Genomic DNA, 27343 nt, shown 5'->3' on the forward strand with positions numbered 1-27343 from the left:
TACATCTCTTAATCTCTGCTCTTCGGAGATCAATCCCAGTTTCTCGAATCTGTCCGTGTAACTGAAGTCTTTCACCACTGATACCATTCTAATCAAACTCTTCTGCACCCTCTTAATGAAGTGTGGTGCCAGAAATGGACGCAATACTCCACCTAGGGTTAAGCAGCCATTTCAATGGTTTATAAATTCAAAATTTTTTAAAGCACAATCAGTGTGCAGCATATTTATTGTTTTTAATCACTAAACTGGAAATGTACAAACCTACCCAGACATCCCAATAACCAGCAGCACTATGTCCTTGCTAACCATTTTGAAAATTTTAATCACGTGTTGTAATGATTTGTGCATCACATTCTGGAACTGCTTCTCAAAGAAAAGCACATCTTATATGATCAAACTAAATATGCACGGTAGAATTTACTTCATTTTTTAACGTAAAAATCAAACAAATCCATTGGACAAACCCTGCAAGTGGAGGGAGAAGCTGGTATTGAATGGAGTACTGTTGCACCTGTGAATCAGCCCCAGATAATTCACTTGCAAGTTGTTTTCTCTTTATGGAATAATTATGGTGTTCAACAGCTTCTATGTATCTGAGAGATAGGTGGTCAGAAATGATTTGGGTACATTTATAAGAACTATTAAAATAAGCTTAATCTGTCAATGGTGTTTCTATATTGCAAAATTCTGATTCAGCATTAATCATTTTGTACATTTACTATTGCACAAGGATTTGTTGAAATGTTCATTTTACAATAGTAGGAAGGAACAGAAAATTAGAATGTTTAACCAGTTGTAGCTATTCAATCAGGATAAAATAATGTATTAATATAATTTTCACCTTTGATTACTGGGGAAGGAGATGTTGCTGGTACACAATTTGTGAAGAACCTGTTTTCTGAATTTGTCTCCTTATGATCACAGGATTTCTGCTTTTTGCTGTCAACCAGAGCAGGAGGGTTAGGTATAAACCTGGCATCTGCAGACACTGTAGTTATTTTTGATTCAGACTGGAATCCACAAAATGATTTACAGGCGCAAGCAAGAGCTCATAGAATTGGTCAGAAGAAGCAGGTAACTATTTCCCTGTTGCTGGTCAAGATACAGCATTTCACGTAATGTTAACGTTAATGATTAATCCATTGATTTTAATGTGTCGTACTCCAAACTTAAAAATAATTTAGTGTCTAATTATCAAAGATGTACTGTGTTTAGAGGCTTCAGTGATTTTTCTGAACTTATATTTCTGACAATAAACATTGTGAATTTAGAAGTTTGATTTAAAATTCATTTGTGAGGATATCATGTACGTAATGCATCTTCCAGGTGAATATATATCGGCTCGTTACAAAGGGAACAGTAGAAGAAGAGATAATTGAAAGAGCAAAGAAAAAGATGGTGCTGGATCACCTTGTTATACAACGAATGGATACAACAGGGAAAACTGTGCTACACACTGGCTCCAATCCTACAAAGTACGTAGCTACATTTTTCTGAGTTGTTATCTTTTATGGTACAAGAATAAATAGCTTAAAAAGTTAGTAATTTATTAAAGGCTATTCTTAGGAAACTCAATTAAATATCTTGTCTATGATTCCCTGATCATAGATCATAGAATTTACAGTGCAGAAGGAGTCCATTCGGCCCATCGAGTCTGCACCGGCTCTTGGAAAGAGCACCCCACCCAAGGTCAACACCTCCACCCTATCCCATAACCCAGTAACCCCACCCAACACTAAGGGCAATTTTGGACACTGAGGGCAATTTATCATGGCCAATCCACCTAACCTGCACATCTTTGGACTGTGGGAGGAAACCAGAGCACCCGGAGGAAACCCACACACACATGGGGAGGATGTGCAGACTCCACACAGACAGTTGACCCAAGCCGGAATCGAACCTGGGACCTTGGCGCTGTGAAGCAATTGTGCTATCCACAACGCTACCGTACTGCCCGTGTTGGTGTTATTACGGTACCGTTACGCGCTAACTATTCACTGAGAAAATAAAGCATTTCTCATTTTAGCAGCTTCTTAAAACCCAATAATGGAGTCACTTAAATACCTGCATCCTGTTTCGTCTTTTATTCTCATCAACTTTGTTGTTGATATACATTATGGACCATCACCCTGAACCTGGGTTTCCTAATATTTTAGAAACGTTGTAAGCTGAAAAGTTGTTTTCTTAAAAGAAATACTTGAATTTAATGTAGCATGAATGTTTAAACCACATCAAATAATGAATTACTTTTGGGCAAAAGTGGGAGCGGTCGAAACCTGAACCAAATGAAAATCCTGATCTTGTGTAAAGAAATATCTGTATTGAGTCTGCTCTACTTACACTTAGTTGGCCAGAAGCAACGTGCACATGCCGCCTACAGAAGGAGACGCGCAAACTAAGAGAATCATAGAATTTACAGTGCAGAAGGAGACCATTCGGCCCATCATGTCTGCAACAGCCCTCGGAAAGAGCAACCTACTTAAGCCTAAGCCTCCACCCAAACCCAGTAACCCCACCTAAACGTTTTTGGACACTAAGGGCAATTTAGCTTGGCCAATCCACCTAACCTGCACATCTTTGGACTGTGGGAGGAAACCCACGCATACATGGGAAGAACGTGCCGACTCCGCACAGAGTGACCTGAGCCTGGTCCAGGAACCTGGGACCCTGGAGATGTGAAGCGACAGTGCTAACCACTATGCTACCGTGATGCCCTTTTATCAAACATGTTTAGGCATTCTTTTGCTTGTTTAATATGCACTTAGAATTTATAATGTGCAACAGTCAGTTTGGAAACAGTTTTTATAATTTCTTGATTCACAGAATGTAATAGTTGCTGGAAAGGCCAGCATTTATTGCTCATCTTTAATGGCTCATGAGAAGGTGGACGAGACTAATTGCTTTGAACCATTACAATGTATGTGGTGAAGGCTGTGAGGAAATCTGTGTCTTTAAGTTAAATTTGTAATTTACAGACTCTTAACTAAAACAAAAACTGAACTGCTAAAGGGAAACAGAACAGGTAAACATAGAAAGGAAACTAATCCTCCCAGTTTCTAATGAGGCTTGGAAACTAAAACTTCTGCCAAACTGACCAAGTTTAAAAGATCACTCCAAGCTGAGCAGTAGTGGTGCAGTATAAGAAAGCTTAAGAAGACTGAAGCGGTCAGAATCCCGATTCAGATAAGTTGATGCAACTGTTTCTTTTATTTCACATATAACATTGGTGGGTCTATTCCATCCAGACTGAGTTGAACAGGTTCTGCAGATGTGTGCCATGTGTGGTAAAGATCATGCCCATAAAATGTGGATTGGTGTACGCTGCTGCAGAGGTGTAATGACTGAGGTGAAAATTAATAGGTAGGATTCATTGGAACAAGCAGATCGAGTGAATAATTTGCCTTGTACTGATGGCTTATCTGCGAGTTTTGTAAAAGAAACGGGACTGGAGATAGTGGACCGGTTGCCATAGGCAGAGGAGGTGCCAAAGAATCGGAGTGGCAAATGTGACGACCTTGTTCAAGAAAGAGTGTAAGGACAGTCCTAGTAAGTAAAAGCCAATCGGTTTAACATCACTGGCTGGTAAAGATTTGGAAACAATCAGAGAAAAGATCAAGAGACACTGGGAGTTGTTTGAGTTAATTAAGGAGCCAGCGCATATTTGTAAAATGTAGATCACATTGGACAAATTCAATTGCATTTTTTGATGATGTGACAGAGGAAAGTAAATGTAATGGACATTGTCCATCTGGATTTTCAGAAGGCTCCTATCAAAGTACGCATACAACATTGAAGCCTGACTAACAAAATTGAGTGCGTCTGGGTCAGTGTCAAATTGGGGGGAAAAAATTGGCTGAAGGTCTGAAAGAGTGAGTGTGTGGTATTGTTTGCTTTTTCGGCTAGAGGATAGTAGATAAATGCTGTTTCCCAAGGGTTAAGTGATCCGATCACCTGCTTTCCTGATGTATCTATGTGATTTTGATATTATGGAGTAAAATTTCGGAATTAGCCAATGATATCAAACTTGAAAGTGTGGCAGGCAGCGAGGACAATATCAGTCACTGCAAGAGGACATGCATAGAATGGGTAGACGTGGCAGATACAATTTGTTAGACAAGTGTGAGATGATGCGTTTTAAATGAAGAATAAGAAGTAGCAGTTTCTTTGAAGGTGCCAAGGAGTATCTTGTAGCCTTCTCTAGGAGAAGGCAGACATGGATGACAAAATTCACCATCGCCCTCAATGCGCTAGCTCGGTCTCGGCCAACTGAGGTAAACCTTAATTGAGGACCCAGGATCTCAAACCTGAGACAAAGGAAATGGTTTACTGAGCAACAATGATCCCCACACTCCTGAGACATGGCTGACCTAGAGCATTAGAGAAGTACCACCAGCGATGCCTTGCCAAGATTGTCCATTCCGGTGGCAAGAAAGGTGGTCCTACAGCAAAGCCTTCTCCTAAGCCAACCTGTTCAGCACCAAAGCATTTATCTCTCAAAGCCAGCTGTGCTAAGTGGGACATCTCATTTGAATGCCTGACATCGGACTCCTGAACAGCTGCTGTTCTCAAAACTCAGTCATCGTTTGAGGCTCCGCAAGATGACAGCATCCTTGAAGAGATCAGACATGCCAACCGACTTGCAGGAGACCCTGACTTGTGACCAACCGAAATGGCGAAGGTTAATTCAGGAAGGCAGCGAACACATCAGGAGAGACAGATGGTGTTGTGATAATGTCACTGGACTAGTAATCCAGAAGCCCAGACTAAGCTCTGGGAACACGGGCTCAAATTTCACCACAAATGCTGGCCTTACCAGTGACTACCAAATTCCATGAAAGAATAATTTAAAAACACACAGACTTCTCAGGAATGTGCACAGGAGCAAACAAACCTCATTCCAACTTTGTGCAACAAATGGTAATGACTATGGAACTCCCTGACTAGGATTTGGAAGTGGAGTTGATCAATGATTTCAAAAGGAAGTTGGTTAGACACTTGAGGGAAATAAACTTGAAGGGCTGTGACATTTCAATGGGTGAATGGGACTGATTGGATTTCTCCACAAAGCATGGGCAAGGACTTGATGGACCAAATTGACTGCTTTGCTCCATTATATAACTCTGATGGGCCACGAGGTTATAGATTATGGTTGAATACAAATCTGTTGCTGGTGTTCCACAGGCCTTCAGGGATGACCACTCTGGAACGTTCAGCATATACGATGGAGCATGTCTTCAAATTGTGCAGTTGGGGCCTTGTTTGCACATAGACTGCATGGTCACTCAGGCCAATACTGTCCTAGACAAATGCATCTGGATTGGTGAGGACGAAGCCAAGTGGGTTTTATCGCTTTGTCCTCATACCACCTGCCACCAGTTTGAAAAGTATGTTCTTCAGGACCTGATCATCTTGATCAATAGTGGACATTGAAGTTACCCACCTAGAGTACATTCTGTGCCCTGACTCTCAATGGTTTTACCAACTTATTAGCTGAGGGTAGTAATTAGCAGGTGATTTTCCTGCCTATTTTTAATCTGATGCTTTGAGACACCTAGTACTGAATAAATGCTCCGCTTCATTAAAAAGTTTTCCAATTTCATGAATTGCTGATCCACTGGGGTGACCTTTTTGTTTCTGCAATGTCAGCAGAGTGGTCACCCAGTCAAAAGCTGGCAAAGGGTTTGGTTTTCATTTAAATCTCACTAAAGAATAGCTGGTACCAAACAGGTGCCCAGCTGCCACTCATCAGTTATGAGAGGTTTGAAAAGTGACCCTGTCGCATGCTGCCTGGCTGTTCGGCCACAAGAGAGCAACAATCCCAGGAAAAGTATTTCTATCAGCCCATAATGTGAACTTCTCCTCTTCTGTCCTGCGTAAATAAAAATATAAAATTTCTTTAGTCTATTTTTGAGCAGCCTCCAATTACCCCTATAAGCAACACTGGCCGATTCACATTTTAATACAAGTGTGAAGAACATGTTCGATGCATGCTTTGCTAATTTGTTCCTGAAAATTGCAAACAAAGTCCTACAACTGTTGTGAGACCCCAACTTACCAAACAGGCTGGAATGGTGCTCACCCATTTATAAGCTCGCCAAAAGAATTTGTATGGTGGGCCTAGGGCAGCAGTGAAATTGTTGCCCCAACACCCCAGCATTTTTTAAATTGTGTTTGTATCAGTTAGAAACAATCGACTGGTGGCTTTAAAACCACCTCCTTTGATTACTGCTGAGGCTAGTAGTAATCGTGGAAACTCAAACACGCAAATGTGCAAAAAGTAATTTTTAAAAATATGTTCATTCACGGGGTGTGATGTTGCGAGAAATGCCATAATTTATTGCCCATGTCTAATTGTCCTTAAGAAGTGGATGGTGACCACTTGCTACACCATTGTAGAGAGAAGTTATAGCCAAATACATTGCTGTGGGTTTAGTCACATTTAGGACCCGCCAGGTAAGAAGATAGGCTTCCCCTGGTATTAGTGAACCAATTAGGTTTTTATGACAATTTAATGGACTCGTGATCATTTCTGAGGCTAACAGTTTATTTAAATTTATTTAATTAACTTAATTTGAATTAGGATTTAAACTAATTTTTGAATTATTAGTCCACTAGCATAACCACTGTAACTATCATACTTATAATTTATGTTTGTAATGATTATCAATATTTTTCAATGCAAAGCCTAATTCTGCAGAATAGTATTATCACAAAATATTCAGATAACTTGTGTTTGATCAGAGCTAAGATTTTATTATCCTTGTGCAGTGACAGAGAGTCTTGTCGAATCAAGTGTGTTGAAAATCACTATTGATGATCTAGTTTTGATATATTTTACCAGCTTTGCACAGATTTAGGCACCAGTTCAGTATAGGAATAATTTCACTTAAACCAATGCATTTTAATTTTATATTTAATTGTTAGGCCGTGAAATTGCTCCCACCATTGCTGCCCACTGAGAGTCATTTGGCTTCTTGGCTGTAGTTTTATATATTCAAAAGTGCTTTCAAGAGCCTAGGCTTTGTAATCGCACTGTTGGATGTTTTCCACAGTCCAATTTGGCATAGCATGAAGATTTTATGCACCTTTTACTGAAATTTTAGTGACAATATTGTTACTGTTATCAGCAGCTCCTAGATGCCCACTTAAAAGGGTGCTCTATGGTGTTCTGCTTTGGTTAAACTTTAATATTCCATTTAGTTTTCTTTCAATGCATAAGGCCAAGGAACTTGAAGTCTAACTTTTCTTTTGTTAAGCTGTGAGAATATGCAGTTTTAGAATAGCCTCTGCCCCCAATAATTGCTTTTCATATGTTGATATATTTGAGTGCACAATGAGTTTCCTTTGAGTGTCCATTTAGAGTTGTATTTTCTTGGCCAGAAAGAGAGAAATCTAAAATCTCACCATTGCAAAAAAAATGAATTTTGATCTTAAATATTTCCTAATGAAAAATGGGACGAATTTATAATGTTCCGATTTTAATATGTTTACATTAGTAAGATACTAACAGATTCATGGTACGAGACAAGTTAATTTCAGAATGTTTTATTTTAGTGTAATTTTTTGTTCTGTCAATCCATTCTACTGTAACAATGACCAAATGTTACACAAATCAAAGCTTTGTACAATAATGTCATTACCATTGCCAAATTCTCCACATTGGGGGTTACCATTGACCAGAAACTGAATTGGACTAGCCATATAAATACTGTGGCTTCAAGAGCAGGTCAGAGACTGAGAATTCTGAGACAGGTAACTCATGTACGCAAAGCCTGTTCACAATCTACAACATTCTGATGGAATGCTGTCTACCTGCCTGGATGAGTGCATCTCCAACAGTACTCCATCTCAACCATTCGAGACCTATGTTTGACCGGCACCCCAGCCAACAACGAAAGCATTCGTTCCTCCACCTAGGCTCCTTCGAGAGCACCTTCCAAATCTGTGGCCTCGAGCGGTTTGAATGATAAAAACAGCAGATGTATGGGAATGCCCCCACCTGGATGTTCCCCATCAAGCCAATTGCCACCCTGATTTGGAAGTATATTGTTGTACCTTCACTGTTGCTGGGTCAAAATTGTGGAACTTCCTGTGGGTGCACTGACACCAAATGGACTGCAGCAGTTCAAGGGGGCAACTCACCGCCACCTTCTTGAGGGCAGTTAGTGATGAGCAATAAATGCTGGCTTTGTTGATGATTCTCACATCCCAAGATAGATGTAAAGATATCAATCCACTATAACTTTCCAGTTAGAAATTTTAAATCTTTAAATGCATCAAAGAAATTATAAGAATCATTGTACCCCTGGGTATCAACTGTAGAGATAAGTGTTGCAGGTTGTGCCCCAGAATTTCAATTTATTTTCAAATCCATTCATTTACCATTTGTAGGATTGCGATCAAATATTTTACATTTTATTTGCTTTTTCCCTTATTATTTCAGTTCTACTCCTTTTAATAAAGAAGAACTGGCAGCTATCCTCAAATTTGGAGCCGAGGAGCTTTTCAAAGAACCAGAAGGAGAAGAACAAGAACCACAGGTAGCTAAACTACAGAGGTGTCCTTATGGAGAGTCCTTCTTGTAAATTTTGAATGCGCCCCGATATCTTCGGAGGATTTTAATGATCTCGCCTCTAAATAGACTCTAATTTCTTGAGTTCAGACGTTTATTTTCCAGCAATTCGTTCATCCTTCAGCATTGAAGACAATGGCCAAATTACCATGTCCAAGATTTTTTGGTAGCAATGATGATGAAACTGAGAGCTTTCACTAAAATTCTGCCGTTCTTACTTCCTGGTTTACTGTGCATGAGAATACTTCAATGTGATTGGCTGCTTATCTTGTTTGATGCCATTATTGCTGTATTGGAGCTTGATTCTGACTAACATCTGGAAAGTGGAAAGTAACACCATAAAGGTTACTAAATCTTTGTATGAAGCTTTCTTTGAGGATAGTAGCAAGGACCATTGCTTCACTACTGATCACAATATATACCCCCCCGTATTCTCAGCAGTGAGTTCTTTGATGACTAGTGAGAACAATTTCTGCTTGAAATGAATATCCACAAGTTTGAACACCAGGCGTGAACACTGATTCACCAGGTTGGAGTTCTTGATTTAGTGAGATTTCCTCACCTGGAATTTACATTCGGCATCAGTGGTGACAAGTCTGATAGTAAGCTGTGCCTTTAAGGATAGTTTCTCACCATGCTCTCTTATCTTGAGCAAGTTGTCCCGACTTGTGAATATCTATGTTGCACTGCTTTACTCAGCTTTAACTGTGATTGCTCCTCCGTGTCATTTCACCTCAAAAGATCAGGAATTGTTTATCTCGGAATTCACACACATGACCTGATCAGCTGAACTGTGCCTTTGCAATTAAAGCATTCAAACTTTATTTGCAAGCTTTGTTCAAGTGTAAGGGGTCTCGACCTGCCATCTAGTGTTCATAGTGCCTTTTGGTTGAGGTTGAAGTTTCCGAATGTGATCTGGATACGTTACCCAAGTTTCAAACAGGCATAAAGCAGTGTCATCCGAATGAGAGCCGAATGTGATCTGGATACGTTACCCAAGTTTCAAACAGGCATAAAGCAGTGTCATCCGAATGAGAGCCCTGTCAACTTTAAGCAGGATTAGAGGCTGATGCCTCTTGTCCCAGAGCCAATCACTGAAATTGTCAAAATCGCAGTGGGCTTTGGTGATTCGGCAGGATGCTTCTGTATTGATATTGTTTTCACTGGACAGGATGCTGCCCAGTTGGATAAATCTGACAATATTCTGGAGCATGTGGTCATCAATAGCTGGGGAGAAAATGGTTAACTAGCAAGGTGTGTCCTTAAATTGATGATTGAACTTCACTGGGTGTATGTAAAGGGGAAACGGGTAAGACAATAGGTGTTTGGAGTTTTATGTGGGTAAGAATAAAATTTTATGTGAGCAAGTCAAGACTTGGTTTCTGTCTTTATTACCAACCGGCCATTGGAACTTTACAATAGTGATGATAGCTGGAGTTCCATCCTGGCTGAAGGCTGGTTGGAGGAATATGAGCATCCTTTTAAAGCTGATAGCTATGCCAAATTACTGACAAACTATTGCAAAATAGTTCACAATAAAATTTGGACAAGTGATACTGCCAGACCACATCTTTGCTTAAGGGTATTTTTATTGGAGCAGAAGATGGAAATGCCCCTGTCTTCTCTAGCCAGTTTGACCTCTTCAATCTATTTGACTGGACAAACGTGAAGATTTTTCAAAGACCTTCTCTTACAGGTTGTGTCACATTCCTTTGCCAGGTCAACAAAGGCACAATAGAAGTTTATAATTTTCTCTTTGGATTTTGTTTTTGAGCTGTCTGCCTGTGAAGATCACATTAGCTCTAACTCTTTGAACTCTCATTGACTGGGATGATTTTTTTCCGCAGTCATGAATTAGGCATTATAATTTCAAGGATCTTTCCAGAAATAGCAAATAAAGTTCACAGTGATTACCATCGAAAAATACATTTTCCTTTTCCATTGAGAGATGGACAATTGAACTCTTGGTGGATCTTTATAGTTTGTTGAGGTCCTTGAATCAGGAGTCTCAGCTGGGGCAGCATCAGAATCAGATTTCTTCTAATTTGAGTGTAACCAGATAGATTTTTCAGCCACAGTATGTTCTGTTGTAAGAATGTTATTGATAGTATCTGATCAATAGCATAATTATTGACAGCTGATTTAGCAGATTTTAGAAATTATCTTTTTAGGATTTTATTTCTAGTTGAGAGGAATGGTTTCATCAGTGCTCATACATAGTAAGGGCTGAGTTGTTAGATTGTGGGCTATATACTGCATAATACTGAAATTCTTCATGGCATTCTGGCCAGGGTAATGTTGCAGTTCATCTACTCCACCAGGAGTTGCACAAAATCCTTAGTTCAGTTTTGATAACTTGCTCTCATCCATGGTGATTCCGGGTGATGTTTTTCATCTGACCAGTCCTGATATTTATAGACAGATGGGCCCCAAGACTTCCTTAGTTGCATTGATGTCTGAATCTCTGGAGCAGTTCCCGTCAGCTTCATTGTCATCAGGATCCTTTTATTTGACTGGCCCCTTCTGTCTGCCTTTCCAAGGAATATTAGTGCTTCTGCTCCATAAATTAGAGCCTGGTGGTTAGATGGTCATCCCCTTTCTGTTGTTTTGGGCTATTTTCTCCTTTAATAAGAATTCATTGTGGATACAGTGAAACCATGGTATCACTATGTGGAAGGACAATAATGGGGTGTTAACAGGTACTAAAAATAAGTACGTAGATGCTGTGTTAAACTTTAACATAGGATTTGCATGGAATGCTGTAAGTGAAGGATCATGTGCAGATGTAGCTAATGGATGCAAAGTACACCACAAAATCCTCAGGACATCGATGTTAGGGTATTTATCACAATGAGGCAAAGATTGTAAGTGACAAATACGTTAGTGAGACATTGTTGGAGGATGTGGCCAATGCACTCTTCTTACCTGCTGAACATTAAAATTTTGTTGCACAGTACCTTCAAGATCTGCTTCCACATCCTGTCATTGCGCTCTGGCAGTATCCTTGGCTGTCTTGTATCCCAAACAAACCCTCACTTCTCATCAGTATTTGGATTTGCCGCATTATCATCGATGCCTCGGAAAAGCTGGGAATTGCGTATCCTGCCGCTGAACAAGGCACTTTACAAATATTAATCTATTAACCCTGATTCTTGGTTGCTTCCGGCATTAAGTTCAGCAGTGATGTCAGTTTCTCTGTTCCTGCGCATCCAGTGTGTACCACTGAGAGCAGTCAAACTCGCACTTCCTCATCACGATTCCAATGGTGATACCAAATGGAGGAGAATGTTGGTTCGCAACATTTCAGACAAAGAATTGAGTTATTGGAGAGAGAAATTAATCAGAAGCATGTGGAGAAATTTCACAGGCCAATCACCTGATTTATTTCCAAGACGATCTATTTTAAAACATTTTTTTAATACTTGGTTTTTGCTCCATAAGGCATAAAATGAAAACAAATATGAAGTGTTTTAACATTGTTTAAAAGCACACTGTGATGATTTTTTTTTTAAAGAGTGAACGATTTGCTAACAATACGACTATATTTAAAAATGTAAATTATGATTGCAGGAAATGGATATTGATGAAATTCTTTGTCGTGCTGAAACTCGGGATAACGAACCTGGGCCTACCACTGTGGGAGAGGAGCTATTGTCTCAGTTCAAGGTACCAGAAAGTATTTGGTGTTGAATTGAGTAGGATCTGCTAACCTGTGCACAGCACCATAGTGTTTGAGATTTACTCAGCACCTGTGCTGCTGGCTATTGATATCACTCGGATCAGAGCAGTAAAACAAAAATTGCTGCTGTTCTGATTTGAAGGCCAAGTCAACCAGCAGTATCACTAACCTGGGCTGGCTACAAAATTGGCTTTTGGACCTGGTTTTTAAGAACTAAAGTTTTGGCAGGTTGCAGAATGGACCTTGTGATTCCAGGGCCACACGGAAAAACCATATAACTTTGAAAACAAATATTGAATTAAAAAGTTAAATCATGGATTATCATAAATGTCATGATGTGAGCAGTGGGAAAAGTGGAAGAGGAGAATAGTGGTAAAATCTTTAAAACATTTTTTTTATTTGTTCAAGATAACATTGATATTGCTCTTTTTTTTGTGTTAGCATCAGGGTGTGTTGGTTGGGAGGAAACCGGGTTGATTCCTTAAACTATTGTCATTCTAAGCGCTGAAAGCTCTTTATGTTCTTGGAATTTTTAAAAATGTAGTTATGTTAGATGTAAAGATTACCCATTCGCAAACTTTCAAACCAGCCATTTAGGCCCATGGCTCAGTTCGAAGCTCCCTAAAAGAACTGTCCATTTAATCTCATTCCCCTACCATCTTTCTTCATATTATCCACCTCCTTAAGAACATATATTTACCAAACAGCTGCGGGTGTGAGAATGAGGTTAAGTGGTTTTGACAATAGCAGTAAATCTGTAACATCAAAGGACAATGGGATAAGGAAGATTAGTTGAATTAAATAATTTGTTTTATTTTTGAGGGATCCAGAAGTGTGATTGTGACAGAAGAGAGCCTATCTGGAATGCACTGAATTCAGAAAAAGTTGTCTGCAGTGTATGAGAAGTTGCCCCTTGGTTTTTGACCCTTGTCCAATTCTAAGCTGCCAAATCGGACGCAATTCTCTAACAGCAGCCTAACCAATAATATATACAAGTTAAAGCAAGAAAGCTGTGTACAACAGTTAAGTAGTCATAAGTCGGCCAGTTTAACTCAATTATCTGGGTAGCTGGTTTGTGATGCAGAGCGAGGGCAACAGCGCAGTTTCCATTCCTGTATTGACTGAGGTTATTCATGAAGCAAGTGCCTTCTCAACCTTGCCCCTCACCTGAAATGTGGTATCCTCAGGTTATATCACCGCCAGTCAGTTCTCTCCGTCAAAGGGGAAAGCAGTCTCTGGTCACCTGGGACTAAGGTGACTTTAGTCACTTAGTCTATTTGTAGAGCAGGGAATCTAAACACCTTCCTGTCCGTTGTATTATGTTCTTAAGTATCTTTGAATTGAAAGGAGGGTCAATAGCACTGAATCCCAGCACAGCTGAAATCCCATAGTCGAACAGAGCTAGAGGCCAATGGAGCAACAGGTTTGCCAAGGTGCCAATGCAGAAGGGAATTTGGGCTGCACATATCCCTCCTGTGCCATACAGTGACCATTACTGGCCTAAGATTTACTGTTTAATTTTATCCATAGGGTTAACTGAATTTCATAATGTAATTTTCAATTTGTTAATTTTTTTCTCATCTAAATTTATCCTATGAGCGCATGTTGAAAACTTTCTGGAATTTTCTTCTCATCATTAGGTGGCAAATTTTTCCACAATGGATGATGACCTTGAACCTCAGCGGAATATCAGGGACTGGGATGACATTATTCCTGAAGCGCAACGCAGGAGGATGGAAGAGGAAGAACGGCAGAAGGAACTTCAAGAGATCTACTTACTTCCTCGAATGCGCAATTGTGCCAAACAGGTAAGTGAGAGCAGAGGGATAAGGACTAAGTATGTAAAAGAGGCAAAGGTCCCAGAGGCCTGAGAATGGGGCAGCGAAAGTTGGGTAAACCCAAGGTGTGGATTCCCCAAGCACCAGCCCACACGTCCTCCACTCTGTGATTCTGGTGCATCCATCCGACATTATCCGCATCTCCCTTCGTGACTTGCAGTTGTACAATTCAGTGTTAAACCTGTAAATAATGTCTGTGTTTTTGAAGCTTCTTTGAGCTTTATTGAAAGGTAGGAAGCCGAGGACAGAGAGATCAGTAGTGGGATGAAGAATTGAAAGCGGCAAATGACTGCAAGTTCATGCTTGTGGGCTGAACATAGGTGTTCAACAAAGTGATAACCCAAATGACATTTGATCTCTCCAATGTAGAGGAGACTACATTGTGTAAAGTGAATATCATATACTAAATTGAAAGAAGTACAAATAAATAAATCCCTGGATGGATGTCTGGGGCCCAGAGGGTGGGAGGTGAAAGGACATCTGCCCTTGCTTGGGAAGATGTTTGGGGTCAGGGTAGGATATTGCAGAGAGAACAGTCCCTTTGAAATGCTGAAAGATTAAATTACATCTCTATGAAACATTGTAGGTATTTTCTTCAATAAAGTCGTTATATAAATGTCACTATTTTCCTCTGGACATTTAATTTGTGTTGCTCACCATGACCTGCTAAATGGCACTACCCCTGAACACAGTGACCTAGGTAGAAACAGAGCAGGACAACACCAAAAGATAGATTAAACCTCTAGGTGTCATCAGCGTGTATATTCACATAAGTCTATTGCAGGGATGTATTTTAATTAAAAAGCCCAAAATGACACTGTCCTATAAAAGAGCACTCCTGCCATCTTGTGGCGGATATATAATATATATGTATACATATTGCAGTAACCCAGTGTTCTTCAAACTTTTTTTCCGGGGACCCATTTTTACCAACCGGCCAACCTTCGGGACCCAATCCGGCCGATCTTTGGGACCCAATCTGGCCGACCCACGCCGACCGACCTAAGCGACCCACCATTTTCTCTTACCTTGTTTGCTGCTGATAAAAATGGAGGAAATAGTTTTGGGTCCTTTTGGCCCTCGTACACGCTCCTCCAATGGAACCTGTTGGATGAAGGTGAAGCCTTTCGGTGCCGTAAAGTATGGAGTCTCCATCTGTCCAAAGTTCTGCATTTCTTTCCTGTAAAATCTTATCAAATAAACCCCCCCCAAAACTTGTAAAATAAAAAGCTGCAACCGTTTAAAAAAATAGCGGCAGCACTGCGCATGCGCGCCCGATCATTGGCGCGCATGAGCATAGTTATTTTTTATATGTTCGCGGCAATTTTAAAGGCCGCTTGCAGCCGGCGTTATTAAAAGCCGGCTGCTGTGCGGGGATTTGCGCGACCGGGAACGCCGTGAAGGACAGCTCCGCGACCCACCCACGGGTTGCGCCCCCGAGTTTGAAGAACACTGCAGTAACCGGTTCACTCTTGGTTATCTTTTGTCAGTTATTGCATCCTTGGAGAGCAAGACATATGAGACCTCTATTAAAATATTCTCTGACTTGCTTGGACAGATAGATAATTTCAGAATGGTTGAAGAAAACTATTTGAGTCTGAAGCTTTTTTGTTGACATTTATGTATCTTATTCAGTTACAGTTGCCTTTCATGAGGTGGAATGCAGTATTATAAAGTTTTGCTCGTGTTTCTTTCCGTACCTTAGATTAGTTTTAATGGAAGTGAAGGAAGGCGCAGGAGGAGGCGATCTTCAGAGTCGGACAGTGACTCGGTTTCTGAAGGGAAGCGACCTAAAAAACGTGGGAGACCACGAACAATTCCTCGTGAAAATATTAAAGGTTTTAGTGATGCTGAAATTCGTAGGTATGTTTATAAAATATAAATTATTCTAAGTTATGCATTGTGCATTTATGCATTTTCATTGTGACACACTAATTATCTACTGAACTCTAAAGCTTTTATACAAATATTAATAGCTTGCAATAACAATATTTATCTACATTTATTGTATGAAATTTATGTGGTTAACGGGGCCAGTTGCGTCATTTTGTTACAGATGCATCATGATCTAAAATGTCAGACAAAGGGTCACTTGGACTCGAAACGTTGGCTCTTTTCTCTCCTTACAGATGCTGCCAGAAGTGCTGAGATTTTGCAACATTTTCTCTTGATTTCAGATTCCAGCATCTGCAGTAATTTTGTTTTATTTATATGGCTAGTCCAGTTCAGTTTCTGGTCAATGGTAACCCCCAGGATATTGATAGTGGGGAATTCAGTGATGTAATGCCATTGAATATCATGGGGCAATGGTTAGATTATCGCTTATTGGAGATTATTGCCTCTCACTTGTGTGGACCAAATGTTACTTGCCACTTTTCAACCCAAGCATGGATATTCAAACATGGACCTCTTCAGTGTTTGAAAAGTCAATATGGTGCTGGACATCAGCGAACCTTCCCACTTGACATTATGATGGAAGCAATGTCATTGATGAAGCAACTGAAGATGGTTGGGCCTGGACACTAACCCGACGAACTCCTGTACTGATGTCCTGGGACTGAGACGATTGACCGGCAACACCACAACCATCTTCCTTTGATTCTAGTTTAGCTAGGGCTCCTTGATGGCATACTGTGCCAAAATGCTGCCTTGATGTGGAGGGCAGTCACTCTCCCTCACCTCTGGAACTCCTCTCTATTGTCCATGTTTGAACCGAGTCTGTAGTGAGGGTAGGAGTTGAGTGGCATTAGCGGAACCCAAACTGAGCGCCAGTTTATTGCTAAGTAATACCGCTTGATAGTGCTGTTGATGATCCTTTCTATGACTTCATCGGTGATCGAGAGTAGACTGGTGGGGCAGTAATTGGCTGCGTTGGATTTACCCTGGGCACGTTGCTGGGTAGATCTTTAGAACTATTGCCAAAATATTGTCAGGGCCCATAACCGTTGCAGTATCCAATGCCTTCACAATTTGCAAATGGGTGTTTTTGAATTTTTATTTCATGTACAGTGGGTAACTTGTAAGATTTATTAAGATTTAACACTTGATTCACTTGAATGAATTTATCAGTTCAAAAAGCACTTCAATACTATTTTGTGTTTATTAGGTTTATCAAGAGTTACAAGAAGTTTGGTGGACCTCTAGAAAGGTATGTTTCATGTAAACACAGTTTGTTTACAAATTTTAGCAGGAAGTATAGAATTTTCTATCCTGAATTTGATCCATTTATTTTTCTCCCGCTATCCATAACTAATAGTTGCAAAATTATTGTCAAACTGTTGCCTGCTGTAACTTATTGGATCTTTCTTTACAGGTTAGAAGCGATTGCACGAGATGCTGAATTGGTAGATAAGTCGGAGGTTGACCTCAGGCGGCTAGGAGAGATGGTGCATAATGGTTGTATTAAAGCTCTACGAGAGACCACAGGTCAGGAGAAGACAGGTACTCATTTATAGTTCACAATTTTTTCTAAAATTATTGATGTAGACAGAAAGGTGAAATAGTGAACTTGAGCAGAATTTAAGTGTTAGTGTGCCAACTGTGACTCATTGAGTGAAATTCTTGCCTCTAAATCAGAAGGTTGTGGGCTCAAGTCTCGTTCCAGAGCCTTGGATCGCAAAATCGATGCTGACACTTCAATGCAGGACGGAGGGATTAATACATTGTTGGAAATGCTGTCTTAGTTGAACTATTAAATTGAGCCCCCCCTCTCCACCCGCCACCTTCAGGTGGATCTAAATTGGCTCACTGGCTTTGCACATCCTGATATCATGGAAGGTACCATAAAAATGTACATCCTTCTTACTAATGTTGCAGTAGAGCTGGCCAGGGAGCATATAGAACCATAAAAAAGATACAGCACAGAAGAGGGCCATTAGGTCCATCTTGTCCATGCTGACCCAAAGACACCCAGATGCCCTTCTAACCCCATCTTTTTGCACATGGCCTTTAGCCCTACAGCTTACAGCACTTAAGGTGCAGATCTAGGTAATTTAAAAAAAGTTTGGGGTCTCTGCTTCCACCATCTATGAATACAAGTATTATGAAAATCTTTAGTGGATAAACATTAATTATTACTAACTTCCCCCATTCCCAGGTTTTCCGTCTTTGCAGGCTATTCATTGCGATACATACATAGAACTTTATATTGTCGGCCTTTATTTGCCTTTTCATTATATTCCAATTGAACATGATTTTTAATGATCATATGTGCTGCGCCCTTCATGAGAGCCAGCTTGGTCAACATTAACGAAGGTCTCTACTTTCGGCAATATATGTTGTAGCATAAGACACTCAAAGATATTAAAGCAATCAGAAAGCAGTGAAATCTGGCTGCCAAAATGAGATATTTTTCAGGTTGTGGAATGGCAGTGAATTTTGCCTACGCCATACGTTCTCCCCGTGTCGGCATAGGTCTCACCCCACAACCCAAAAAGATGTGCTGGGTAAATGAATTGCCACGTTAAATTACCTCTTCATTGGAAATAAGAATTGGGTCCTCTAAATTTATTTTAAAAAAGCAACAATTGAAATCTATCTTTCCTTCAAATACTCTTCTTACTGCAACCCTGTTGCAGTACAATCAGTCATTTGGCATCTCATTGTGCATGTTTGGCTGAGAGCCAGACTTCCATTGGTTTGTTAGAGCAGGTGCACACAAAGGAATACATTTCTTAATTCACAGCTTTTTTCTTAGACCTATTTTGTCTTTGGCTCAATATTTAGTTCTACAAGATAGGAATGTCAAGTGTTTCTAGTTTCTGCTGTTGACGCTTTAAAGTTCTGGTTGATTGACAATTTTATATGGTTATGGCACCAGCAGCTTTTTACAAAGATTATGAATGGTTTTCAAGCATTTCCACACTTTCCACCATTAACATAGGGTTCATTGGTCCTCTACAAAGCGTATGCTGGGTGAATGGGCATGGAAATGCATTGTGTTGGTATGGAGGACATGAGGGGCTATTGAAGTGGATGGAGGTGACTGGATTGACATGGAGCTGGATGGGAGAGCATGTGTTAGCAAGGGAAGTCGGTGGGTGGCTGAAGGGGGTGAGGTCTGGATGGCCTGATAGTGAACAAAACAACTGGGACCAGGTCGTAAGAACTGAAGTGAGTCTTTTCACCAGACTACCTCGACACGTGGCTGCCTCTAATCTGCATCAAGGGGTGGTAGACCATACCTGTCTCTCCATTTGCTCTTCCCCCCCCCCCCCCAATGCAAATCACAACTTTCGAGGCAATTTTCCCCAAGGTGCACACACCAAGCTGGGAAACCACCCACTTCCCAACTCTATAAACCAGCCCATTGTGATCACACTTGAAGTAGATTTTATTTTACACATTTTCTGTATCGGCAGTGAAAATGTCTGAATGTTTTTTAAAACAGCTGCCAGACGTGGTAAAGTGAAGGGACCAACCTTCCGAATCTCCGGTGTTCAGGTGAATGCGAAGCTCGTCATCGCTCATGAAGAGGAACTGGCACCTTTGCACAAATCCATTCCATCAGATCCAGAGGACAGGAAAAAGTGAGTTATTTAAACACAATGGTGGATTAATATTACGGCTTCCATTATCAGTGTTTCACATTCTTAAAAATTGATATTGTGTCTAACAGAAACTGAGCTTTCAAAAGAAAAAATTCTCTGTGAGATATTCAGTGAACCATTTTATTGCACTGCCCTAGTTGTGATGACCTCAAGAAAAATTGACACACCAAAGAACTAAGTGCCATTTCCATAAATCACAAAAGATAGTCATAGAGTTTTACAGCACGGAAAAGGCCCTTCGGGCCATTGTGTTTGCGCCGGCCAACAAGCACCTATCTAGTCTCATCCCATTTTCCAGCACTTGGCCTGTAGCCTTGTATGCTATGGCGTTTCAGGCGCTCATCTAAATCCTTCTTAAATGTTGAGGGTTCCCGCCTCTACAACCCTTTCAAGCAGTGAGTTCCAAATTCCCACCACCCTCTGGGTGAAAAGGTTTTTCCTCACATTTCTAAACCTCCTGCCCCTCAACTTAAATCTATGCCCCCTGGTTATGGGGGCGGCACGTAGCACAGTGGTTAGCACTGTTGCTTCACAGCCCCAGAGATATGGGTTCGATTCCCAGTTTGGGTCGCTGTCTGTGCAGAATCTGCACGTTCTCCCTGTGTGTTTCTAGAACAGTACAGCACAGAACAGGCCCTTCGACCCTCTATGTTGTGCCGAGCAATGATCGCCCTACTCAAACCCACGTTTCCACCCTATACCCGTAACCCAACAACCCCCTTAACCTTACTTTTTAGGACACTACGGGCAATTTAGCATGGCCAATCCACCTAACCCGCACATCTTTGGACTGTGGGAGGAAACCGGAGCACCCGGAGGAAACCCACGCACACACGGGGAGGACGTGCAGACTCCGCACAGACAGTGACCCAGCCGGGAATTGAACCTGGGACCCTGGAGCTGTGAAGCATTTATGCTAACCACCATGCTACCGTGCTGCCCACGCTTTCCTCCGGTTGCTCCGGTTTTCTCCCACAAGTCACGAAAGACATACTTGTTAGTTGAATTAGACATTCTGAATTCTCCCTCTGTACCCGAACAGGCGCTGTAGTCTGGCGACTCGGGGATTTTCACAGTAACTTCTTTGCAGTGTTAATGTAAGTCTACTTGTGACACTAATAGAGATTGCTATTACACATATTGATCCCTCCACTAAGGGGGAAAGTACCTTCCTGTCCATCTGATCTATGTCCCTCATAATTTTATACACCTCAATCAGGTCCCCCTGAGCCGTTTCTGCTCCAGAGAAAACAGCCCCAGCCTATCCAGTCTCTCTTGATAGCTGAAGCACTCCAACTCAGGCAACATCCTGGCACTGTCTCTAGTGAAATCATTTCCTTCCAAAGCATGGTGACCAGAACTGCACTTAGTACTCCAGCTAGGGCCTAACTAGCATTTTATAACCACCTTGCTCTTTTATTCTATGCCTCGGTTAATAAAGGCAAGAAACCCATAAGCCGCCTTTTTTTAATTTTTCCAACTAAGGGCAACTTAGTAGCCAATCCACCTACCCTGCACATCTTTGGGTTATGGGGATGAGACCCACACAGACACTGGGAGAATGTGCCACCTCCACACGGACAGTGACCCGGGGCCTGGATTGTAACCCAGGTTTTCGGTGCCGTGAGGCAGCAGTGCTAACCACTGCGCCACCATGCTGCCCTCCCATAAGCCGCCTTAACCACCTTATCTACCTGTCCTGTCTTCAGATATCTGTGGACATGCACACAAAGGTCCATTTGATCCTCTGTACTTCTATGGTCTAACCATTCATTGTATATTCCCTTGCCTTGTTAGTCTTCCCAAAATGCATTACATCACACTTTTCATGGTTAAATTCTATTTGTGACTCTTCTGCCCATCTAATCAGCCTGTCGATGTTGTCCTGTAATCTAAGGGCTTGCTCCTCACTATTTACCACACCACCAATTTTTGTGTCAACTGTGAAATTACTTATCATACCTTCCACATCCAGATCATTAATGTACACTACAAATAATAAGGGACCCAGCATAGATTCCTGCGGAACGCTACTGGACAAAGGCTTCCAGTCACAAAAACAACCTTCAACCGACACCCTCTGCCTCCTACCACGAAGCCAGTTTTGGATCCAGTTTGTCAAGTTGCCCTGGACCCCATGGGCTCTTAACCATCTTCATCAACCTCCCATGTGGGACCTTGTCAAAAGCCTTACTAAAGTCCATGTCGACTACATCAATCATGCTGCCCTCATTTACACACCTAGTCACCTCCACAAAAATTAAATCAAGTTTATGAGACATGATCTCCCTTTGACATAACCATGCTGACTATCCTTGATTAATCCTTGCCCCTCCAGGTGGAGATTAATTCCGCCCCTCAGAATCTTTTCTGGTAGTTTCCCGACCACTGAAGTTAGACTCGCTAGCCTGTAATTTCCTGAATTGTCCCTGTTTCCCTTGAATAATGGCACCACATTACTGTCCTCCAGTCCTCTGGCAGTTCTTCTGTGGCCAGAGAAGATTTGAAAATCTTTGTCAGCGCCAATGCAATCTCCATCCCTGCTTTCCACAGCAGCCTGGGATACATCTCATCTGGCCCTTGGGATTTATCCACTTTTCGGACCATTAAAACTGCTCATACCTCCTCCCTCTTTCAAGTAAATCACAATGTGCCTCCCTGATTTCTATACCTACATCATTATTCTCTGTACTGAACATAGGTGCCACAGGTGTTGATTCCATTGGACTAAGTCCCTAGAGTATAGGTCATAACTGCTGGGAGAAGAAGCGGGAAGCATGGAGATGAAACATGGGATACGTTTCAAATTGAGGAACCACTGCCACCAGATGGGCTACACTGTAAAGACCCACTCGAATCTTCACAGAGCCACTAGAGACGGGTACTAAATACAGCCTTCCCAGTATTGGTCTCCCCAAGATCTGTAGTACTGAGAAAAGCAAAAACAGCAATGATGTGGGAACACTGCCACCTCCAAGTCACAAACCATCCCGACTTGCACATACATCCTTTCACTGTCACTGAGTCAAAATCCTAGAATTCTTAATACCTAAAGTTCTGGGAATACCTTGATCGTATGTGGTTCAAAGAGAAGGTTCACTATATTCTCAGGGTGACGAGGGCTGGGCGATATCTGCAGCCAATGCCAGTGCTACCCACATCCTGAGAAAAATGGATGAATAGCAAGGCTAATCTCATTTTTGGATTTTTTAACACTTTGAAATAATACAATGTAGAGGCTTGTAAACCACATAAACAATAAAGAATTGTTTCGGCTTTTCCTGAAAAGATCAGAAATATGTAGATGTGTAGCTGAGTGCAGTTTTGTGGATGTTATTTGGTACTTTACAGAGAACACACGTCCTCTACAGGAACAATGATAAAATTCATAGTGACCCTTTAACTAAAAAGGTCGACAGTGCTAGGTAGTCGAAACAAAGTGTGTTCTATTGCAGGTTTATGTACTTATTTTTCTTTCCACGCAGGTACACTATCCCATGTCACACTAAAGCAGCTCACTTTGATGTGGAGTGGAACAAGGAAGATGACTCCAATCTTTTAATAGGCATCTATGAGTATGGTTATGGCAGCTGGGAAATGATTAAAATGGATCCGGATCTCAATTTAACGCACAAGGTACAAGATTGATTGCTTGGATTGATTGTGTGCGTATGAAATTATTATGCAAAAAGGCAAATTAATTTTCACAGTATTTAGATCTTGTAAAGTTGGGAATGTATTGGTCATTATTATAAATTAAGTATGTATTTAATTAAATATTGCTTCTGCAGTATCTGTGATGCTAAAGTGTAGACATATGACATCTTAGCTTGGGACCTAATGTTGTTTACAAGCCTATGTGTATTTGTAATCTTTATGTCTCTTCATGAAATTACAATTTCCATTTGAGCACATTTGTTCAAGGCTACTAAATAAATTTGTTTCAGATAGTTAGTTGAAAACTGACCAAGTTTGCGGTTTCCAATCAGGTCGGCAATGGGGTTTTTGTTTGGCATTTTAATTGCCTTGCAGAATAAACATTATTTATTTCTGGCCAGATCAGCTGCCTTAAGCAGTTCTGCAGTATAAAAGCACAGCATCTTGTATAATTAATGCTGCTTCTATTGCCCATTTTATACGAGAAGATATTTATGGTTCAAAAAACATTATTATCCTGGCAAATAGGGAGAGCTGGAAGAAAGTGAAGTCTTGCAATAAACTTAATTAATTTGGATCATGGGTGTCATCTTTGAAGGTACTCATGTTAAAAAGAGAATAATCTTAATTTTGACTAGTTGTGGAAACAGAGGGATACTTTTATCTAATTGGATTCTGTTGCTATTTCCAATAGGGGTATATTTGATATTCTCTTGATTTTGTTAACGGAACGAAAATTTTCTTTCCTAAGATTTTGCCTGATGATCCAGATAAGAAGCCTCAGGCCAAACAATTGCAGACCAGAGCTGACTACCTCATCAAATTACTTAGTAAAGACCTGGCCAGGAAGGAGGCACAAAGAGTTGCTGAGGTACATGACGTATTGTATTTACCGTTTCCTGCCACATGAATTTGTACATTGTTTCAGAAGCAGGGTAAGATGGTGTGATGGATGTTGTGATCACGAACGAAGTCCGTATTGGCCCTCGAGATGTAGGTGATACTGGCAAGGCAGCTTGTATTCTCCATCCCCAGTTGGCATGAGTTAGTCCTACTGGTGGGGCTCCTCTTTACGCCACTGCAGAATTTGTGCTTTCACGATGGTAGTGGGTACATAATTCTAGCATTTTGACAATGAAAGAGCAGCTTTACAGATGTGGTGCTTTATTCCATGAATTCCATATTGTAGAGCTAAATGCACGAATGCAAGTCATAGAAACATAGAAAATAAGAGCAGGAGTAGACTATTCAACCCATTGAGCCTGCTCCACCATTCATTATGATCATGACTCATTATCCAACTCAGAAACCTGTTCCCGCTGCCCCCATACCCTTTGACCCCTTTAGTCCCAAAAGCTATATCTAACTCCTTGAAACGTACAATGTTTTGGCCACAGCTGCTTTCTGTAATAGCGAATTCCAATCTGCGCACCATTCTCTGGGTGAAGACATTTCTCCGCATCTCAGTCCTCAATAGTTTACCCAGTATCCTTAGACTCTGACTCCTGGTTCTGGACTCCCCCACCATCGGGACAATCCTTCCTACATCTACCCTGTCTAGTCCTGTTAGAATTTTGTAGGCTTCAATAAGATCCACTCATTCTTCCAAACTTCAGTGAATATAATCCTAACCAACTCCCAGGAATCAGTCTGAGAGCATCGTTTGATGCTCTCCCTCTGTAGCAGAACACCCTTCCTCAGACTATTCAAGGTTTGGCCTTAGTAAGGCCCTGTAAAGTGCAGCAAGACATCCCTGTTCCTGTACTCGAATCCCATCACTATGAAGGCCAAAATGCTATTTGCCTTCTTTACTGCCAGTTCAACCTGCATGCTTGCTATCAGGTGGGAGTGAGTTGTTGTGCAGCAGATACCAGTCAGAAGAGGGAGAAGAAAATGTAGGGGAAAGGGAGTACTTTCAGGACCCAAAGGAGCACCTGTTCGTGGCCTCTGAGAAAATGTTTTAAATTGTAACTGACTTTGACCTTTAATGGCCATTCTGCTGCCTCATAACAGATTTCTCTGTTTATCATCATGCAGCCCTCCCATCCCTCGAGTTGCAGTAAAAACAACACTATGACACTGGTTATCTCATCGGGCTGCAAGTTTAACATTTCATTTAGACTCCTTTCTTCCTGCAATGGAAGCCTTGACATACACATAAGTTGCTGCCTGGGTTGGGAGAGGGTGAATTGGAGCAACATCAGTTTGGCACGTCACCTTACCCAATCTCTCCCCGGCCCCTGCCCCGCCCTTGCAATTCTCCCATCTGAGAGGAGATTTAAATTGAGCCCATTTTTACACCAGGTTCTATAAATTACTTGAACCTTTATTCAAATTCTTGACAAAATGTTGGCAGACAGTAATTTCAGTGTAACAAATTAAGAGGATTTGTTAAGGAACAAAGCAGTATTTTCAAAACGGCAATAGTTTATCTTGCTTTCACTCACTGGAGCAGCTCAAATACAGGACGATGCTAGTTCTGGTCTGATTTGACTACTTTCATCTGTTTCGGCACTTCTCTCTTCCTTCTTCTGAGAATCTGTGTACCTTTGTACTGGATCCCTTTGGAGTGCCCTTTTTATTCCTCTCTAACTTTGGTATCCAGAATTTTTCCTGCCATATTTGGTAAAAGCAATTTTCTTGCACCATTCATAGCACAATCAATATGATCAATACCATTCACACTTGTGTCAAAAGGCCATTGATAATCAGTCGCTACATCAGAAACTGCAAAACATTTGTATGCAGGTACAGCAAGTGATTAGGAAGGCAAATGGAATGTTGTTTATTGCAAGAAGAATGGAATATAAAGCTGGGATGTTTTGCTACAGTTCCACACAATGTTGATGAGACCAAATGTGTACAGTTTTGGTGTTAGAAGCAGCTCAGAGAAGGTTCATTAGCCTGATACCTCGGGTGAAGGGTTATCTTATGAGGAAAGGTTGGACAGGCAGGGCCTGCATCCTTTGGAGTTTAGAAGATTAAGAAGTGATCTTATTGAAACATACAAGATCCTGAGGGGGTTGACACGGTAGATGCTGAACAAATATTTCCCTTATGGGGAGACTAAAGCCAGTTTAAAAATAAGGGGTGTTTCATTTTAAGATGGAGATTAGAAGATTTTTTTTCTGAGGGTTGTGAAACTTTGGACCTCTCCTGGAGATAGGTGGTGACATGATGGAGTTGAAGATTATAGGGGTAGACAGAATGTGCAGTTGAGGCTGCAATCAGATCATCCATGATCTTATTGAATGCTGGAGCAGGCTGAAGGGGCCAAATGTCTTGCTGCTGTTTTGAATGTTTACTGTAGTTAGCAAATTCCAAGGCATTAAGACAATTTAGTCATTTTTTTCTTTTGTAACATCTTTGGGAACACAATTACAGCCAGAGTTTAGCAATACAATAAAAAATACAAAAGGTCGAGTAATTTCAGATCGTCCTTTTTGTTTCTCATATTACACTGCCCATTCCATAGGCAGATTCCATCCTTTTAAACTGTTCTAATTTCCATGTAATCATTCTGACTTCTTACCGCCTGTCTCTATAAATGTCTAGTTTCATACATGTTATCCCTTGAGCGTTGTGTCACGTCCTTTATTTACGCCTAACCTAATTGATGCAAGCAGCTGTTCACATGCCAACAATGTAATTTCCAAAATCGTGGCGCACCATGTGATTAAATAAAATGAAATTTAACACTTTGCTTACCAAAAACGCTCACATTTATAAAGTGCGGTACCTAAAGTTCAATTACAAAGAAACATAAATAAAAACCCATATTTCTTACAGTACCTCCAGATCTGCTAATTAGAGGCAAGCTAGAAAAACTTGTATTTTGTATGGAATTCTGTGTGCTAACTTCAGGTTGGCCAAGCAATGAGCTCTCCAATTGCATTATCCCAGGATGAAAATTCAGTGTCATATCAGTGACAGTCACAAATACATGATTCTCTCTAGCCACGAGAATATTACAACCAGAACTAAATTAGAATACCCCAGTCATGGCTAATCAGTCAATAAATAAAGACAGTACATTCCAGTCTAGTGA

At 40.9% G+C, this 27343-nt stretch overlaps 1 protein-coding gene across 4 annotated transcripts in view; it reads left to right on the top strand.

Moving 5' to 3' along the window:
* Positions 1-27343, top strand: part of chd1 (chromodomain helicase DNA binding protein 1) — a 258853-nt gene that overhangs the window by 207496 nt on the left and 24014 nt on the right. For 3 of the 4 annotated variants that reach the window (XM_038805193.1, XM_038805195.1, XM_038805192.1), the window contains 11 exons: positions 925-1074; positions 1327-1475; positions 8444-8540; positions 12143-12238; positions 13892-14059; positions 15795-15952; positions 17196-17237; positions 17403-17530; positions 19479-19617; positions 23124-23274; positions 24047-24166. In XM_038805193.1, coding sequence (XP_038661121.1) covers positions 925-1074; positions 1327-1475; positions 8444-8540; positions 12143-12238; positions 13892-14059; positions 15795-15952; positions 17196-17237; positions 17403-17530; positions 19479-19617; positions 23124-23274; positions 24047-24166 — 1398 coding nt within the window. The remainder of the gene's footprint in view (positions 1-924; positions 1075-1326; positions 1476-8443; positions 8541-12142; positions 12239-13891; positions 14060-15794; positions 15953-17195; positions 17238-17402; positions 17531-19478; positions 19618-23123; positions 23275-24046; positions 24167-27343) is intronic. The other variant, XM_038805194.1, reaches the window with a different exon arrangement.

This window comes from Scyliorhinus canicula, chromosome 8, assembly GCF_902713615.1.
Source record: "Scyliorhinus canicula chromosome 8, sScyCan1.1, whole genome shotgun sequence".
Taxonomy (NCBI): Eukaryota; Metazoa; Chordata; class Chondrichthyes; order Carcharhiniformes; family Scyliorhinidae; genus Scyliorhinus; species Scyliorhinus canicula.